Source organism: Elephas maximus, chromosome X, assembly GCF_024166365.1.
Source record: "Elephas maximus indicus isolate mEleMax1 chromosome X, mEleMax1 primary haplotype, whole genome shotgun sequence".
In the NCBI taxonomy this organism is placed as follows: Eukaryota; Metazoa; Chordata; class Mammalia; order Proboscidea; family Elephantidae; genus Elephas; species Elephas maximus.
The window spans coordinates 68,300,012-68,320,230 of NC_064846.1; the positions used below are offsets into that span (position 1 = coordinate 68,300,012).

The 20,219-nt window shown below is 36.2% G+C and overlaps 1 protein-coding gene across 2 annotated transcripts in view; it reads right to left on the reverse strand.

The window, feature by feature from the left end:
• The window catches only part of PCDH11X (protocadherin 11 X-linked), an 857,900-nt gene that overhangs the window by 233,137 nt on the left and 604,544 nt on the right, over positions 1 to 20,219 (reverse strand). For both annotated transcript variants that reach the window (XM_049872539.1, XM_049872538.1), the window contains one exon: positions 17,158 to 17,356. In XM_049872539.1, coding sequence (XP_049728496.1) covers positions 17,158 to 17,356 — 199 coding nt within the window. The remainder of the gene's footprint in view (positions 1 to 17,157; positions 17,357 to 20,219) is intronic.

The window sequence follows — 20,219 nt, forward strand, 5'->3', positions numbered from 1 at the left end:
ATGTCTGTGAGTGAGTGCACGGGGATCACTTGCTCTTTGTTGGGTGGGGGCATGGGAGACACATGTCGTGATGTGCTGGGTGGTAGTTGGTAAGGAGCCGTGCCTGCTGGGCTATGCAATGTGGTTGTTGGAAGGGTGGGCAGGGGACACTTCTGCTAGTCATTGGACTGGGGCATGGAGGCACACCTATCTGGTTGGGCAGTGGTGCAGGGTGCTTTTCTGGCCACTGTTCTGGTGTGGGGGGATCTCACCTGCTGGTCTCTGGACAGGTGATATGGTGCGTGCCTGCCTGTTGCTGGACAGGGATGTACCTGTCTGTCACTGAGCAGGGGTTCAGTGGGCTCTCTGTTGAGCACATCAGCCATTAACCAGGTGTGTGGCACGGGACCACAGCCACCGTTCACTGGGTGTTGTGCCACGGAATGCATTGTTGTTCACTGGGTGGGGGTGCAGTGAGCATGCCTGACTGTCTCTGGGTGGGAGGATGCACCCTCCTGACACTGGGCGTGGGTGTGCTGATGCTACTGGTAGGGTGTACCAGGGGATTGGGGTTGGCCTCACTAAATGTGATAGGGTGCGTGCTGCACAGAGGCTGGCTGGGTGGGGGACCTCTAGTTTTTACTCTATGATTTTATAATTCAGTGGATGTTCCCTGTCCAAATGGTCAGCACCACTGCTGGTGAGTAGTTCCTGGTTACTTTCCTTCTCTGTGGTCGCCACGATCACTGGAGCTTTCCTCCACCCTTCTGTACATTCCCTTTTTAGATTCACGTCTTGTCCTGCTCACTTTGTTTCTTTCCAGGTTTGTTTGCACGGTATCTCTGTCTCCTGTTTTAAATTCCATAGATTTGCCTTCCTGTACTTCTCATCCAGGAATGCTGTTTGCCTTGTCTCAAGATGGCCACACTGCCCTGGGCTAGCTGATAGGAAGCTGATGATCCATAAATCTCTACTTCAGCTATTTTTGTTCAATCTCTGCTCCCACTCTGCACTCAGCGTAATTCGTCAGCCTTCCGTTTGATGCTCTAACTTCCAAGGTTGTCATCTGTATCCGTTTCACTTGGTTTCTCTAGTCTTGTTGTAAGGGGATGTTAGGGTGTGTCTAAGATGCCATTTTGTGCTCCTCTGACATTTAAAAATTTTAATAAAATAGAAGACTAAATGATAGTGTCTATCTCTGCTATCATTGTTGGAAAAATGGGTACTCTAATTAAAATATGATATAGTTAAATGTGATAAAATATGTTGATATCCCAGTTAGTTTGCTAAGGTATCCTACATGATTCATACATTGTCTCCTAGACTCAATTCAGTCATTGCTTTCACCATGTATCATTGGCCTACATGAGTTTTTACCCAATCCCAATATGCTTTCCATATTCCTGGGAAAGAGATATAACTGGTTTCCAGCTATAAATAAAAGTGCAAACTATTTACATTTGCAGGGTTGAAAAGACTACTTCCAAGGTGTTGTTCTTTTTAACTTCAAAAATATACAGACACAGTAATCATCTTCAATGACATTGTATATGGATTGTGGACAGTAGCAACAGTAGCATTTTGAGACATCTAGGACGTATTGAGAAAATAACCATTTAACCTGGTAAAACCTCAAGCAGTATATTCAAAAATAATTCCACTGAAATTAAAGCTGTTCAGTTAGCCTATCTACTGCATTGGTATTCAATTAGTAAACATTAGAAGAATTATGTTATGTCTCATAGAATCCACAACCTTTAGAAGAGTAAAAAGATCCAGTATCTATATTTTGATAAGTACAAGGAAGTAGAATAATAATTTCTACACACGTATTACAAAAATAATTTGAGGCAGGGCATTCTAAAATCACATATATTAAGAGTAATTAAAAGAGAAGAGGGAAGAAACTGAAAAGATAAGAAGATGGCTTATTTCTCTGAAAATCTGGGTAAGTTATAAAATGTCAAATATTATTATTATATCTTGCCGAGAGTAAGTGAGTTTGGTTTACCTGAAGTATGTTCAATCATTTACATGGAGGTGAATCTTTATTTGTATTTATACCTATGGAGTGTAAGGGTTATATCTCTTTTTACATAGAAATACACTCACTTATAAAGAAAAGTAGCCAAACCAGTTGCTGTTGATTGTATTCTGACTCATGGTGACCCCATGTGTGTCAGAGTAGAATTGTACTTCACGGGATTTTCAATGGCTGTGACCTTTCAGAAGTAGGTCACTAGGCCTTTCTTCCCAGGCACCTCTGGGTGAATTTAAATCACCAAGCTTTTGTTTAGTAGTTGAGTGCTTAACCGTTTTTGCCACTCAGGGACTCCATTAAAGAAAAATAGTCTAAATTTAAACATCAACATTTTACTTCTGACTATGATTATTATTACTGTTGTTGTTGTTGTTAAGATCCTAAACTATTATTTTTCTGGGAAGAAGTGCTGATGATTGATTTGAGGATCCTAAAATAATTTGAAACCGATAGTCATAGAGTCAATTCTGACTCATAGTGACCCTACAGGACAGAATAGAACTGCCCCATAGGATTTCCAAGGAGAGGCTGGTAGATTCAAACTGCCGACCTTTTGGTTAGCAGCCACAGCTCTTAACCACTGTGCCACCAAGGCTCAATAAATTCTAAACTGTATGAGGTTTCAAGGCAAATAAGCCAAACTGTTGAATAGAACTTGGCTATCTTTGATTCCTACCACGGAATAGAAAAAGTCATATACCATAAGAAATGAAAACACATCCGCCTACAATTTCTCTAAGCATCTATATTCAGAAAGCATCACGCATACTGAAAACACAGATTTCCCTTCATTTTATGTCCATTAGGCTCGAGGCATAAAGCTTCCTAAAACATACTGGGAGGTGGGGCATCAAGGGGGAAGTTGCCAAGAAAATGAATGATGATAATAAAACAAGATGCAAGAAAAAATAATCAGTCAATAATTCTTCACTCTTTCCAGCGAAACTAGGATATATTAGTAAGCAATGAGATAAAGAAAGAAATAAAACTCACACATAACCAGCAGTTACTCAATTAAAGTTCTTATCATAGAATGCATACACATTGAATTGCTAAGCAAATATGCTTTCTCAAAACTATTAGGACTTTAACAACAGGACATTTCTTTTTTATGTCTCAGTAGGCATACACAGAAAGCAGATTCTTCTGCATACATGCAAAAGTAGTCAGATAAGACAGACCAGCACCCCACATCCAATGGGAAACTTATATGTCTCTTTTCATCTACTTTCTTGTGACTTTCTTGGCTTCCTTTGTTCACCTTCCCCATTCATATAGTAGTTCACACAAATCAGAACATCAACACTAGCAATAATAAAGCTTGTTTATAATGGGAAGTATAATGACTTCATGTGCAATGTTTGCTGATTCGATTATTTGACAGTGCAGTTATTACTCTACTTTGCTAATGCCCTATCTGCCCTGTTGTTCTCTTAATTAACTTCCTAGAAACAGAATCTGTGCATAGTTTCACACCTAGGTTAAAAATAGTATTTATTAAAAAAATAAAAATAGCATTTCTCTTCCCCTAGATGATATGGGTGACAAAAGGAGTGCATTGTTTTTCAAACAGAAATTGTCAGAAAAATATAAGTAGAACTGTGTGTGCACTTGTGCATATATGCGTATGCATGTGTGTATATGTCTATAGAGAGGAAAGACAGCCTATTTTTGAAGAATCAGGTAAGTACACACTAATACATCAAAATTATCTATAATGCTTTTCTGCACTTTAGTACTCTACTTTTCCCAAAGTGTCTATAATATAAACTCCAGCACAGTAAAATTTGTTACACTTAGAATATAAAATAATGTCTTTTGAGGCTTTGCCACAGATCATCATGAGTTATTGTAACGCTTTAATTCATTATGGCCAATTTTTGCAGTGTTCTCTCATACCTATTTTGTTCACCCACTAACACGTGTTAGATTCTTGCTACCCAAAATATGGTCCCTGGGCTAGCAGATGGGCGGCACCCAAGGGCTTGTTAGAAATACAGAACTCAGGCTTCCACAGCAGTCTACTGAGTCTACATTTTTTAACAAAATCTCCAAATGGTTTGTATGCGCATGAAAGTTTGAAAAGCACTGTGTGATAATCTGAATTTTCCCAAGGGGAAAAATAAATAAAATGCTATAAACATATGTATATACTAATATACATACACATACACACAATTATTTACTACAACAACGCTATGAGACAGCTATTATTATCATTACCATTTAAGGATGAAGAAACCGAGGCACAGGAAGCTTAAATGTCTTGGCAAATATCATACCACCGGTGGTGCTGTGGTTAAGGGCTCAGGCTGCTAACCCAAAAGTCGCAGTTCAGATTCACCAGCTGATCTTTGGAAGCCCTATGGGTCAGTTCTATTCTGCCCTATAGGGTCTCTGTGAGTTGAAATCAACTCTGCGGCAACAAGTTTGGTTTTGGCTTTTAGTAAGTGGCAGAAGTGAGATTTTAATCCAGGCAGTCTGGCCTCACCCTGCTAGAATGTCTCTTCTCACAACTAATTCCATACTTTCATGCAAATAGTACACTTTCTAAGTTTGTTTGCCAACCTCACCCTCCCCTTGGGAGGTATTTTCATAAGCATGCTATGCCAAATTTTTTTTTTACAGCATGGCTGTCTTGTGAAAATACCTCATGGAGGGAGGGCATGGTTGGCAAACAAAGGTAGATGGGGCACATTATTTGCATAAAAATATAGTATTTAATCATGCATGTTACTATAGCAACTAGGCTCACTTTTGTAGATAAGAGGCTAAAGAAGAAACATGGAAGAATCAAAACATATCTGCACAAAATACACTAAAAAAATCTTAGTGTATTTTTTCAATCTAAGGGAGTCTAAATACTCCAATTTCAGGAAAAAAAAATCTATCTGGGAGTCTGCAAACACAAAAAATCAAGGTCTTTGAAGGTCTTAGCATGCTTGAATTTACCGTGATATATTTTTTTCTTTTTCAAAAATAGTATTGCCAAGATAGCTCAGAAACCTCACTTTAAAATGTGTGATTAATTTCACCTACGCAGTGGTCTTTCACTCCCTACACTGAAAAAAAAAAAAAAAAGCAGTCTGCTTTTACCCTATATTGAGTGATAATGTATAGACAGTTTCACTTCAGGCTGTTGGGCATGATGGGATCTTTCTAGATGAGAGTTTTTTTTTTTTTTTTCCACTTAGCTACAGTTCATACCCTTTGAAACCTTGAGGGGATGTTTCAAAGAGTTACATGGGTATTGAATTGGGTTCAGTGTGTTTAAGATCTTTTCACATGGTATTTGGATTTCAGATGTTATATTTTGGAAGCTAAACTACGCCACCAGGGTTTCCGTTTTGCTTTTTTTTTTTTAAGCTGTTCTGCAAAAATGTAATGGCTAGTGCTTTCAGAAAGGAAGACTTAAATTATAGTTCAGTACAATCGCACTTGTAATTGGAATTTCAATATTTGGACTTAATTCTGGTTGAATCCTGAAACTCCAATTTTCTACTTGAATAAAAACAGATATTTGTGTGATGTTTTCCAATATTTCCTGTTCTCCTGTCCAATTCAATTCAGATTCAACACTTAGAAAATACTAGTACTGCAATATTTGCCTTAGTTCTAAGTGGTAAACTAGCTTTTATAGAAAACTACACGTGGAAAAAAAAACCCAAATACAAACAGCTGAATAAAAAGCATGATGATTGATCCAATGGCTGAGAATCCCTTTTCATATTTCAAAAATATCTCTGATGAGTACTCCATCCTTACTAATAGAACCTGAATTAGGCAAAAAAATTCTAACATTCCTTTTTAATATTTAAGTTGTTGCTGTTGTTAGTTGAGTGGACTCTGACTCATAGCGATCTCATGTGTGCAGAGTTGAACTGCTCCATAGGGTTTTCGAGGTTTGTCCTTTTGGAAGCAGATTGCCAGGCCTCTTCTGAGGTGCTTCTGGGTGGGTTTGAACTGCCACACTTTTGGCTAGTACTCCAGTGCTTAACTGTTCGCTAAGTCTTAAACAATAAGATTAATTTACTTCATTGTTTAAAAGTACTTAAATGATATGTATGTGCCCCTGTAAAATTGGCTTTTCCCTGAAATGAAAGCCAAGAAGTATTTATGAATTATGGGGAAACACATTTTTTAAATAGGTATAAGTATAGTTAAATAGAAGTATCAGAAAGGACAGAATTGTGCACTTCAGTTTTGGATTAAGTTAAATGCATAAATCTAAGGGATGTAGAGTCAGATCCCAACCCTGGAAAACTAGTCCATTAAGACAAAAATTATAGTGAGCCAATAAGCCTTGCAAGGCACTATCTGTGAGCCAATGAGTAGGAGTAGAATCTTCTTAAAGCCAATTAAAAACCATCATTTTTAATATTCTTAGATAATTTTGTCCTGTAAAAATAATGCTACTCCAAAGATCATCCAAGTATTTTTCTCAAAAAAATGTTTTCTTTTAAATTTATGTATGATTTTATTGATCCCAGGTAACAGCTTCCATGATGTCATCAATTTAGTATAAATAAAAGCTAACAGAGTTCATGTGTAAGACAAACTGTTTCATGTATTTTAATTATTTCAGCAGAGTACGGCTCCTTTTTAGCTCCTGTGCTTATCCTGCTTTCATCTCCAGTTCTAATCACTGTGCATAAAAACTATTATAATAAAGCTTACTCCAAATATTTTGACTAAATGGCACACTATCAGCTCAGTCAGTTTGAGTCTATCAAATCACTTCCCTGTTAAATGTAACTCCATCATTCGGCTAGAAAATGGCAGTAGGAGAGGAAAACACGGGAATTTCAGAATAGAGGGAGAATTGGTTTTCACAGCAGAATGGATGAGGGATGCATTTATATAATCTGTTTTTCCTCCCTTTGAGATTGTTTTATGTACTTTTTGCCGTATTCACAGGAAATTTGCCTTCTGTAATTCATTTTTAATTCCAAGTTGCTCTGTAAGTAGCGCACACACATGCATACTTAGACACCCCACATTTATCTATGCTAGATAACAATAGTGAAGATTAGCTAGCTCTCCTGTTCTAGTACTCATTATTATTCAGCAAGCTTATAATTTTCCCTATAAAACTTTCAGTGGATAGTACTAGTAGCAATTTTAGAAATCAGTAGTATATACTGCATAAATTGGCCTTATAGGTGCAGAAGATGGTAAAAGAGAACCTTTTTAAAAATACATATCCTCAAAACATATATAAACAGTTTTCCATATAGGTATATTACTACAACATTCTCCATAGGGGGTGAGAACTATTTAAATTGTATACTACTGTCAATATGTTGCTTCACATGACTCTCCTACCAATCCCTTTGTTGTCGGTCAATTCTAACTCATAGCGACCCTGTAGGACAGAGTAGAACTGCCCCATAGGGTTTCCAAGGAGGGGCTGGTGGATTTGAACTGCAGACCTTCCAGTTAGTAGGCATGACTCTCCTAGTTTAGAAAATACTAAACATCGAATCTTCGTTTAGGACATTAAGCTATTGCTTGAAAGTGTTAAATCTCAGTTCTCTCATTTATATAATGAGAGTGTTGGATTGATACCTTATTGTTGTTACTAGCTGCTACAGAGTCGACCCCGTACTCATGCACAACAGAAGGAAATGCTTTGTGGTCCTGCACTGTTCCCATGATCTGGTTGCAGGTCAAACTGTTGAGATCCATAGGGTTTTCATTGGCTGATTTTCAGAAGCAGATCACCAGACCTTTCTTTGGAGGTCCCTTAGAACTCTAAAATTTGAAGACTATATAATTTGGAAAGAAACACCTGAATATTTGCATTTTAGGGTTCGAATAGCTATAAAATTCCGACCCTACAAGAAGCATTAGAGATCAGTATAATCCCTTCATTTCATAGTTAAGAAAAAAGAGACACAGTGAAGTTAAAAGTCTTTCCCATGATCATGTAACTAGTAAATGATACTGCCTGGATTAGAACGCTGTAGCATCAAAGGCAATTGCCTAAAATAGATGAACATTTGTGAAAAGATTTATTTAATAGTATATTTCAAAATAAAGTATTACAATAAAATTTATTTTACCATCATTAGTATCAACATCCAGATTATTAAAAAGTAAGACTTAAACAGCCACTCGAATATAATATTTAAAATTACTTGCTTTCTCATAGCTTTTATTGTCTATATATATTACAGGTGAAGATATTCCTAAGAAAAAAAATTAAAGTTTTAGTGGCTAATATAATATATTGTATTAAGAACTATTTTTATGTAACCTACAACTTTTTTCCAATATAAGATAAGAGAAAAATAAAGTGCTGGACCAAGAGCATGTGCCTAGTAGAAATGGGACAATAATTACTAAGATTACTGATTAAAATGGGGAGAAATTGCTCAGCAAACACTGTCACATCTATTCCACCCTCTACTGGGAATTTTAACACTCAAAGATGTAAACCAAATAATTACAGAAATCTTGATGAGACAGATTGTCCGTGCAAAAAGCGAAAACAAAACAAACAAACCCATTGCTGTTGAGTTGATTCTGACTCATGGCACCCCTATAGGACATAGTAGAACTGCCTCATAAAAAAAATAGGGTTTCCAAATCTTTACGGAAGCAGACTGTCACATTTTTTTTTCCCACAGAGCGACTGGTGTGTTCAAACCACAGACCTTTAAGTTAGCAGCTGAGTGCTTTAACCACTGTGCCACCACGGCTCCCCAGATTGTCTATGGTTATTCATTATTTAATGAATTTCTTGCTATATTCACTAGTTATAGAGTGTTCTGTTGATGTAAGCAATGATTAGAGTTGCAAGTTACTGTATACTGTATACTTTAAAAGTCTCATGGAAACTATAAATATATTGTTACAATGCTCCTCATTCTTTAAACCATTTTAAAATAGAAATCAGTGGGTGGCTAACACTAATAAATATTCCAAGCTATCTAAAAGCTGCATCTTGAGTGACTGATTATATTGACTTTCAAAGAACTACAAAAAAAGAACAAGTGGGAAACAGTCATATCTTATACTCCAAAGTGAAGAGTAAGATAAAAGAAGCAGAATAAAGACAGAAGAAGGTCATAAAATGAATTGCCTCATGGCTCATAAATAATAGAAACATAAATGTCATATGAACTTTATTATATGATGTAGGTCGCCTAATAAAAACTTAGAAGCAATGGAAGGCTTATTGTGAAGAGAAGGCCACCTATTCTATGTCACTGAAGGCAGTTATTCAAGCTTAGTGACATTCCAGACCTTATGGCATTGGCTGTCAATTGGCAGCTTGTGCCAAGCTCCTACTGCTTGTCATTTTCAAGCAGGAAAGACAAGATAAGAGGTCTTTTTACTTAGAGTGGTCTGTTTTTGAGTGATAAAGCTGTATCTAATCCAGACTAGATTTAAGATACTAAAGATACACTCGTCGTAGTGGCTGTCACCCAAATGGAATCCTGTCAATGTCTTCAAGTTTTGCACTTTAGAGATATACTTCGCATTTCGATCCACGACCTCTGTTGACTTTTTGAAGGCTATCTCTACTATAAATCTTTCATTGCCTTCACAAAGCCTCTTAGAAGCCTTTTTTTTCAGTTGGTCTATATTGTGATTATATTTCCTGTATAGAAAAGTTGGAAATGATAGGATGGTATTGTACAATTTGTCTTACCCATTTTCTTATTATGATGTATTTTAAAACTTTCATAAACTTGAATACAGAAAAATTGACTTTTCAAAAGCACGTCAGTTTAAGTGATAAAATGAATACTCATCACAGAACATCTGTCACCAGATCACTGTTTGTATCTTTCTAAACTCATTATTTATATAAACTGCTATCAAGTGTGCCTTATTGTCTCCCAAATAATGGCAGACAGCTGAACTCTTGGGTGGAACTATTCTTTCTAATCCATTTATGTACAGATACGTTTCTAGCGCTATTATTTATAACACATTGAGAAACTAAAATAAATGAGTAGTCACAGACACTGTTAATGCCTGCAGTGATTTTCCTTTGAGAAAGAATAAAGAGATTTTGATATTATTGTTAGCTTAAAAATATTACTCTATGTGAGGGATTTTTTTTTTAATTTCGGCAAAAGGAGAGAGCTATACATTGTTTTCCGTTGGCAAATGTAGGATATCAGGTGTTTGTCTTTAACCTCCAGAACCAGGAGTACTGAGTCCAGTCCCTTTCTACAAGTGGGCCAAAACTGACCTAATTAATAATGATAATCTCATTCCTTAGAAATAATAATTTATTTGTTTTTCAAAACATGTGATTTCAGGTTTGCTGAGCTGATGAGGGAAACCCTGGTGGCGTAGTGGTTAAGTGCTACGGCTGCTACCCTAAAGGTTGGCAGCTCAAATCCACCAGGTGCTCCTTGGAAACTCTATGGGGCAGTTCTACCCTGTCCTATAGGGTTGCTATGAGTCGGAATCCACTTGATGGCAATGGGTTTGGTTTGGTTTTGGAGCTGATGAGAATTATTTTATTTCTTTCCCCCACTCCATGGACTGATGTTATTATTCAGCTTTACACAGTCTAGAATGAACACAGTCTTAGGAAGCTATATTTCAAATACATAGCCAACAGGGACAGAACTGGCCTGGGTAGATAATTAACTTTTAAAAGGGCCATAACTTCTCTTTCTTAAGATTAGTGAATTTTTTTTCACGTAATAAAATTAAGAAAATGATGGCATTCACTTTCCTCTTTGTTGTAAAACATGAATTGATGTGGGGCTTCCCTCAAAATGCATTTTAAAGAAATTTTAGAGGTCTGTGAAATCAAATTTTTTGGGTGATAACAAACAGCAAAGAAACAAAAAATGCCCAATTAACAGTTATATGAATAACACTCGTTAAACTGTGGATTTGGGTGATTTTCTGTGATATCGGAATGTTTCTCTGAAAAGAGTTAAGTGCTACAGCTCCCTTGTATATATCACCCATTATTACTCTTCTTTCTAATGAATTGAATAGTGTTTTCTTGTTGATTTTTTACATGAGTAATTAGCACAATCCCTGAAGATCACTGCTTTCCACACATCACTACAGTATCAAATTTTGCCTAGAAAAATATTGGAATAGTTTTATTTTGCATTTGGGTACCTGAATCCTTGTGTTCTTAAATATGAAGGGCTAGGTTGTAATGATCCATTATTAGGTGATTTTTAAAAAGTTTTATAGTTTTATTTTTTTAGTTAATTTTACCAATTTTGTCTACGTCTAGAATCAGATGTTCAACTAATCAAACGTTAAGTTAATGATCACCCTAGTGTGAATGAAAACAGGCTGAGCAGATCAAGACAAAATCTGACATTTCTCTGAGTGGTGTTCTAGTCAATCAAACTGGCCTCCCATTTTTTATACCAACTAATTAGATTACTGGTGGAGGATCAATCGAAATGTGCTGCCAGAGGAAAATTAATTACTTCCATTTTTGTGAATTAATTAATACCATATTAAGTGCTCAGCAAACCAGATGTAGTGAAAGGAAAGTGAATGCCAAACAGATGTGCTAACCAGGGATATACTCTAATACAGAGATTTATCAGTTTTAAATTAATGATAAAATATGTTCTTTATTTTAAATTCAGAATTCCTTTAACCCTGCATGCTCTTAGAATTCTTTTTTTCTTACCTTTGTATCACAGAAATGAGTATAGTACCAGAAAAAAAAAAACAAAGCAAAACACTAACAAATACTTTTTTGAAAGGTGATGAATTTTTACACTTGATACTTCAAGCTCCATTGTTAGACACTAGAGCCCTATGACTTTTTCGGATACAGTGTCTTCTATTTGTGAAATTACCATAGCCAATGAAGAAGACTTAAAAAATTCAGATTGCTAGAAAAGAACATTGTGTTTAGTGAAGTAGAGGACCAATGAAAATAAGGGAAGCCCTCAATGAGATGCATTTACGCAATAGCCACAACAATGGGACAAAACATGCCAAGGATCCTGAAGACAGTGCAGGATCAGGTAACTTTTCCTTCTGTCACACTAGGTCGCCATGAGTCTGAGTGAACTTGACAACAACTAACAACAAGTTCACAAACAGAAGCCTGATTTAAGCCTCTGTAGAAACATTTTATGTTTCACCACCTCTCTTCCAAAGAAACATGGATTTTATCTATGATCAGTCAAATTACAATACGGTCAGCAGATAGGTATAAATTTAGAAGTATTTGCCATTTTCTCTCCAAGGTGTCCACAGTAAGAAAGCACACTATATTCTCTGAGGAAAAAAAAAAATACATGTGCTGACTCCATATTAGTTCAGAAATCTATACAATTCAATGTGGTAGACATTTGCTAATTATTTCTATGTGTCTAAAAATTTAAAATAAGTAGCAATGAACATGCAGCCATAAATAGTTTGGCATATCTGATGGTTAAGGTTGGGTGTCAACTTGGCTGGGCCATGATTCTCAGTAGTTCGGCAGTTATGTAATGATGTGGTTTGGCAGTTATGTAATGACATAGTTTGGAAGTTGTGTAATGATGTAGCTATCCTGCATTTTGTTATATAATGTAATAACTTCCATGATGTGATCTGATGTGATCAGATATATGGGGAGTTTCCTGGGAGGTGTGGCTTGCATCCAATATCTATGGATATTCTGGCAAAGCTTGCTGGCTTTTGCTCACTCTGGACCCTGCACCCATCTCATCATCATCTGACCTCCAGTTCTTGGAACTTGAGCCACTGGCCTGCCATATTGCTTGCCTGTCTTGGGGTTCATCAGTTTCTGCAGCCTGTGAGCCATCAACCTACCATCTTACCTGACGATATTGGATTCATCAGCCTCCACGGTCTGTGAGCCAGCAACCTGCTGTCTGGCCTGTGAATCTTGGGTTCATTAGTCCCTGCAGCTATGTGAGTCAGTAGAAGCCTCCAGCCTGACACCTGACCCACAGACTCTGGACTTGCCACCCTCTACAAGAGTTTGAGCCGTTTCCTTGAGATAAATCTATCTCTTTGTCTCTCTCCATAAGTACATATGTATAAATATATATAAATATAATATATATATATGGAACCATAATGGCACAGTGACTAAGAGCTTGGCTACTAACTGAAAGGTCAGCAGTTTGAGTCTAACAGCCACTCCTTGTAAACCCTATGGGGCAGTTCTATTCGGTCCTGCAAGGTTGCTATGAGTTGGCATCCACTCGATGGCAATGGGTTTGGTTTCTGGTATAATGCATACATATATATATAATCTTTCACTGGTTTGGCTTCTCTAGAGGACCCAGCCTAAGACAGCATGTTTAGAGTAGTTCTGAGAGGCTCACTCAGTCCCCAGATCTCACACATAACACTGTAACTTGATATGTAAAATGCCCAACAGTACAGTCACACTCTCTTTACTAGGACCACACACCGTGTGTCTCAGTGAATGTATCTCCAGAAGATCTTCTGAAAACGCAAAGACATCACCTATTACAGTATGCACAGTAACTTGATAATGACGTTTATGGGCTGAGCTTCTGTCTGTTGCTGTGTTTAACCAAATTATTGATCTTCAAGGAGCAGGGTCCATTGGAAACGGTACGCACAGTTTGATCGGAGGTATGGTAGGATTAAAGATCTAGAATACAGTCTGTTTTCCAAGGAAGACAGAAGTACACAGAATAGCATTAATTGATCCTCATACCAAAGGCTAAAGTCAGGGGATTGCAATTGTGACATTTAAGAATTCACAAAGCCTTAAAATGGAATGAGGCAGGATGTTTCATTCAACTTGTAGCATGAAAGGGAAATAACTGGATTTAGTTTGCTTGTTTCTTCTTTATCTTAAAAAGGAAAGTTAATATTCTTGGCAAAAGACTCAAGAGAATTGATTGCATAATTTCTTCATCCAATCAGCAGATTTTTATCAACCAGGGAACTATATTTTTAAAGTAGTATTAACAAATTCCTCTAGCAAATTTTGGGGCAAATTTTATTCATAAAAGTTGTATTTCTATGTGTTTTTATGAAGTTAAAAGAAATGTTCAGAACTATGTACTATTTCAGGCAATTCATTAGCAGAAAAGAAAGCAGATTGCAGATGTAATAGTACATTTCAAAAAATGAAATGGCAACAGAATAAATTAATTCTATTGCTTAAGGACAGCATTTACTTCCACTAACAGTTTACATTCCTATTTGTGGTGCTACTGACTAACACTGCCCAGTTTACTGGCATCTGCTCCATATCACAAAAACCATTATTGCGTGCTATTTCAGAGCTATAGAGTTTCTTTCTGAAGAGTCAAAGTACCTTACCAACAGTATTAGCCCAAAGAGATTATTCTGCTATGGCAATTTCTGCATCTGTTATTTTTTTCTTATTAATCAAAGCAAAACACACGCACACATATGAGTATATACTGTTTTAAATATTTCACTAGTGTGCCATATTAAGATAATAGGACCTACTTTACATGAACTACTGCGCTTCTTGTAAGTGTAGAAAAGATCTATTACTGTCCAAAATAGAACACCTAACCAAAAAAATCATCTTGGAACGTGGCTTAAAGGTAGGTTTCAGTTAACAGGAGGTTGTTAATATTATCCCTAGTAATAATAATCATTAAATATTGATCAAAAATATTGTTAAACTTCATACATAAATGGACATTCGTTTTTAATTATCTCTACCTTTGCATAAGTATATTAGAATATCGAGTACCAAACTGTATTATTTGTATTATTATCGCAATATTAACATAAAGCCTAATTAATGAAGAAATTTGTTAATTCGGAATTGTGATTGCTTCATCTTGTAGAGTAGTTATGAACAAAATATTTAATACTCAAAATAGGGGTTTTAACACAGTTACAGAAGAATCTTTAGTCCCTAGCAAAACCAAGCTTTGAAAAAGTCCTTAGGTATGTTACCTAATACTTTGTCATTAACATTTTATAATACAGTTTTCACTATGCCTAAAAGCAGGTCCTGTAAATAACTCTGTGCTTGAATATTTTGTTAAACAACCACTTATTACCAGATATAATTGGAAGCAACAAAACCATATATAAATTTAAATGTTTCATAATTTCTAATAATGCATACTGATTCTTTCCCTATCACTATCAATAATATTCTATCCTAGTCCCATTCAGCTTGAAAGCTTATTTCAGAGTTAGCTTATTTCAGCATTAGATCTACACTGTGGATGCTAAGAAATGGGCTTAGTAACCCATCTCCTACGCAAAGGAATCCATTATTTCCAGTTTATAAAAAAGGTGTTTAGTTCATCTCTGTATTGTTATCTGTTTACAGAGCCATGTTAGATCTACAATCAAAATGATTATTTATGAAGTAAAAAAATACCATGGATACCTTTGAGTAAATGCATATTTGTTACGTATGACCTTACACTTACTAGAGATTGAGTTCATTGTAGCAACATATATAATCACAACTATGTATTTCTACCAGGAGCCATTGTCGTGTTACATATTTCATACTTTTACACATATAACACTCACCTCCTATGTTTGTTTGACAACCATGCCCTCCCCCTGCAAGATATTTTCATAAGTGTTGCTGCACCAATTTTTTACATGTTGCTGTTAAAAAAAAAATTAGCACAGCATGCATGCAAAAATACCTCGCAGGGGTAAGTGTGGTTGGAAACTGTAGAAAGCATGAGTTATTTGCCTAAAAATATGGTAATATATCAAAGGTAGATTACTTATGGATGTTACAGGAGAATTTGTCATCCTCAGAAAAATGTTGATTATATATTGTAAGTATAAAATTAAAAATGGAGGCAGCAGGTTTAGCATTTTTCTGAACTTGATGATTCAAAAGACTAATATTTTTATATCGAAAACACCTTTAATAGCCAATGTCTACACCAGTAGAGAGAAAAAAGCTGAAGTTTTAAAGTCATTGGTTCTGTATGTTTAGCCTGAGACTTAAATCTAGATGTTCAATCAGTCCATTTCCCTCTTTTCTGAAGTTTCAAAAATAGAGGATTAAAATACAATGATGGGAAGCCATTTTGTTCTAAAGCCTAGATGCTTTATTTAAATTATATATCCATACTATCCATAATGCTCAAAACAGCCTTTCAAAATTTCTATTTTATATTAATTTATTTTATATGTTTATTCTTGTTACTTGACTCCTTAGTTCATATCTTTTTTTTATAACTGTGACTCTTCTCTATAGCATATATGGTATACTCTGTTATACATACACACTTTTATGTATGTAATATATATAAAAAACCTACCTGGAGCAAATTATAGCTTCTTGGATTTGAAAAAAATCTTCCAAAAATGTATACCTTATCAAATTTTGTATTTCCAGCAATTATAATAGAAGGCAGGAATGTTCAATACATGTTCAAGATCATAAATTAAATGAAGTTCTCTATTTAATATCAACTTTATGGTCCTTCTTAAGAGTTCAACATCTTTGGATTTTGCAAAAGGTAGTAGTCATGCCTACTATCTAGAAATAAAACCTGAATATCTTTCTAAACAGTAAAATGGCACAAGGCTTGAGATTTCAGGACATTATGGAAAATCTCACGCCAACATTGGAGTCAGGATCTCTTATTTTCCCAGGAAGGAAATAATTGTTAAAGATTCTCACATTTATTAAAAATGAAAACTAGAAAAAAAGTATGCCAATAAAAATAAATTGGTTTGGCATGGGTGTATATGTGTGTGCGGGTATACAAAAAAATCAACAGTAATAAGTTTCATAATAAATTTCATTCAGAGTAGCTATGACCTACATTTCAAATATTATAAATTGCTGAATATATGCCATTGGCCTAATTTTGAGTTTTTATCTTTTACAAATGTTGTACTACTCACATTAATATAATGAATTTGCCCATGTTATTACACCTTATAAACACAGTACTAAAAAACAAACAAATCCATTCCTGTTAAGTCAATTCTGACTCAGAGTGACTCTATAGGACAGAGTAGAACTGCCCCATAGAGTTTCCAAGGCATAAACTTTACAGAAGCAGACTGCCACATCTTTCTGCTGCAGAGTGTCTGGTGGGTTCAAACCCCAACCTTTTGGTTAGCAGCCAAGCACTTAACCACTGCACCACCAGGACTCCCTTGTAAACACAGCAGACTCATTTACATCGGGGAACTAGGGAGAGATCACTTACTAGTTTCAGGATCAGAGTTGCCATCCCCTTCAGTACGGTTATAGGGTGCAGCATGATCAAAGTACTCCTCCTGAGGATATCCAAGGGGCAGGGCATGTGATGTGCTGGGAAGGCTGCCTGCATCATGGTCTCCCAGCCCACCATCACTGCTGCTTTCCTGAGAGCCTTCTGGTAGATGAAATGTGACATGGCGCTGGGGCTGAAAGGAAGAAAGAAAATCACAGGGTCTCAGCTATGATCTGAATAATTGTTTAATGCATCCAATTTAGAAAATGTATTAGTTCAGCTATCTGGTGATCCACATTATCTTGAGTTGTGAACAATTTCCAGCTGTTGTGAACAGGCAGCTTTGTGTTCCAACCTCTTTTACCTGGCAGCAGAGTGGCTTCTATTATATTTTCAAACAGGGCACATACTGATGCAGAATGAAAGTCAACTTATTCTAAAGCAGGAGGCTGTCAGATATTATAGGCATATGGACACATTGGAAATTCTGACGATTATTTGAACAAGAATTTATTTAGCTATCATTTGACAATAATTGATTTTTGCAGTAATAAGCATGGACAAATATAACAAAAGGTGGTTGCTGTACCTTTAAAATCTTAGTGGGCTGAAAAATAAATAACACAAATTTATTCAATCATGTAGTCTTAGAATATTAGAAGTACAAATCATCTTTCAGAAGAATCTTAGGGGCAAGATTTTGAGTTGGAATTAATGAAAATTGATTCTACTTTCTAAAAAAACAAAAAATAGATGGTATGGATAGCATTTGATAGTAATTATAATAGCAACTATAGGTAATACACTTAAATAGTAATTATAACAGAATACGAATATATATATACAAATCAAAATATAAAGATGAAGCATTTGGTTTCTAAAAACATGAGGTTTCTGACATCTAGTAAGGGAGATATATCTGCCAGACGCAGCAGTATTTTTGTTTCCATCAGTACTATATTTAGTAGCTAGTCTTGAAAGATAGCTTCTGCAATGGATCATGCCCTTTGGTATTCAGACTCTTACATAGTCTCCTCACGCAGTTGGAATATAGGCTGATTTTCTGCAACCAAGCTTTGCAGCATCTGCCTTATTCCTTGGAACATTCACTCTGAGGGTAACCAGCTACACTGAGAGAACTCTGACTACTGAGAGACTGCCATGCTATAAGGAAACTCAAGCTATCCATGTGGAAAGACTGCAGACAAAGAGAAAACAATACATAGAAACGATCTGGTTCTTCCAGCCTCCCCAGTTCAGGTGCCAGAAGAACTCCAAACTCCTGACCCACAAAAGGATAAATTTATTGGGTTGTCATTTTAAGCTCCACTGTTTAGGGATGTTTTGCTAGCTAGCAATAGATCAAGAATAAAAACACTAAACTACTGGCAGCATAAAAAAAAATGTAGCTTAGAGATAATAATTTAAGAGGTTCCATTTATACACATCAAAATTAGGTACCTAGTCATTCCCATGATAGAATGCATATACTTTTGTAAATTCTGTTTTGATAGTCAACCATTTCTTCAGCTGGAGATATGAAAACATTTGAATAGCAAATTTCAATCTAATAATAAAATATAATGTGGAAATAAGATAAAAAGAAAAACCTGTTTCAGTTGAGTCAATTCTGACTCATAGAGGCCCTACAGGACAGAGTAGAATGGCCCCATAGGGTTTCCAAGGAGCAGCTGGTGGATTTGAACTGTTGACTTTTCCTTAGTAGCTGAGCTCTTAACCACTGCACCAGCAGTAACCACTGCACCAAATACGATAGATATATTTAATATTTAAATAGCTAACTTGAACTCTCCTAAATTTTATAGTCATTACTTATATATTAAAATATCAATGAAATATGAACAAATGACTAATATATTATATAAAACACAATAGATTCTATATTCTATGGAGTATGTTTATGATTACAGAATCATTCATTTTAATGAAAAAGATTTTGCTGATTTTCTAAATGTAATACTACAGCCAGGCAGGAACCCATTGGGCCTGTTAGAGTGAGTAGTGAGGGTGTTGTCTGGGATAATTCCTAGCAGAATTAGTTGAGCAGGAACTAAGCAGAGTAAAAGAAAAATTTGCCAGAACAGAATAATATTGGAGACCCATAAAAAGTTGTTGCTAAGCTTGACTGATTTATAATGATGACCTTCAGGAGAATAAGTGAGGGAGGTGAGCAAAATCCTATACACTTGCCTTTTTGATACAAGATGTTGTATTTCCTCTCTCTGTGAAATACCCCCTGTTGTCTGGTATATTGCCTTATTGACTGATCTAAGATAATAAAGTTTGGTTCTATATTTCCATGGCCAAGAGGACAATATGTGTATTTGCTACTCATCTAGGAAGCAGACTGATCAAATTGGAAATCCAAAGGTGCCAGGATGTCTTAGTCATCTAGTGCTGCTATAACAGAGATACCACAAGTGGATGGCTTTAACAAAGAGAAATTTATTCTCTCACAGTCTAGTAGGTTACAAGTCCAAATTCAGGTGTCAGCTCCAGGGGAAGGCTTTCCCTGTGGGCTCTGGGGGAAGGTCCTTGCCCTCAATCTTCCCCTGGTCAAGGGCCTTCTCAGGTGCAGGGACCCCATGTCCAAAGGATGTGCTCTGCTCCTGGTGCTGCTTTCTTGGTGGTATGAGGTCCCCAACTCTGTGCTTGCTTCCCCTTCGTTTTATCTCTAGAAAGATAATAGGTGATGCAGGCCACACACCAGGGAAACTCCCTTTACCATGGATCAGGGAGGTGACCTAAGGATGGTGTTACAATCCCACCCTAATCCTCTTAATATAAAATTAAAATCACAAAATGGAGGACAAGCACACATGGCCTAACCAAGTTGATACACACATTTTTGGGGGGACATAATTCAATCCATGACACAGGATTAAAATAAGATGTATTGGTATAAATACGGATAGAAAGCCAAGGGTTTGACCTTAAGTGGAGTTAAGGCAAGAATTTTTAGGGCATGGCCAAGATAGAGAGATCTTTCTCTAAGTAACCAGGAAGAGAGGGGCAAAAATGCTATCTGATGATCA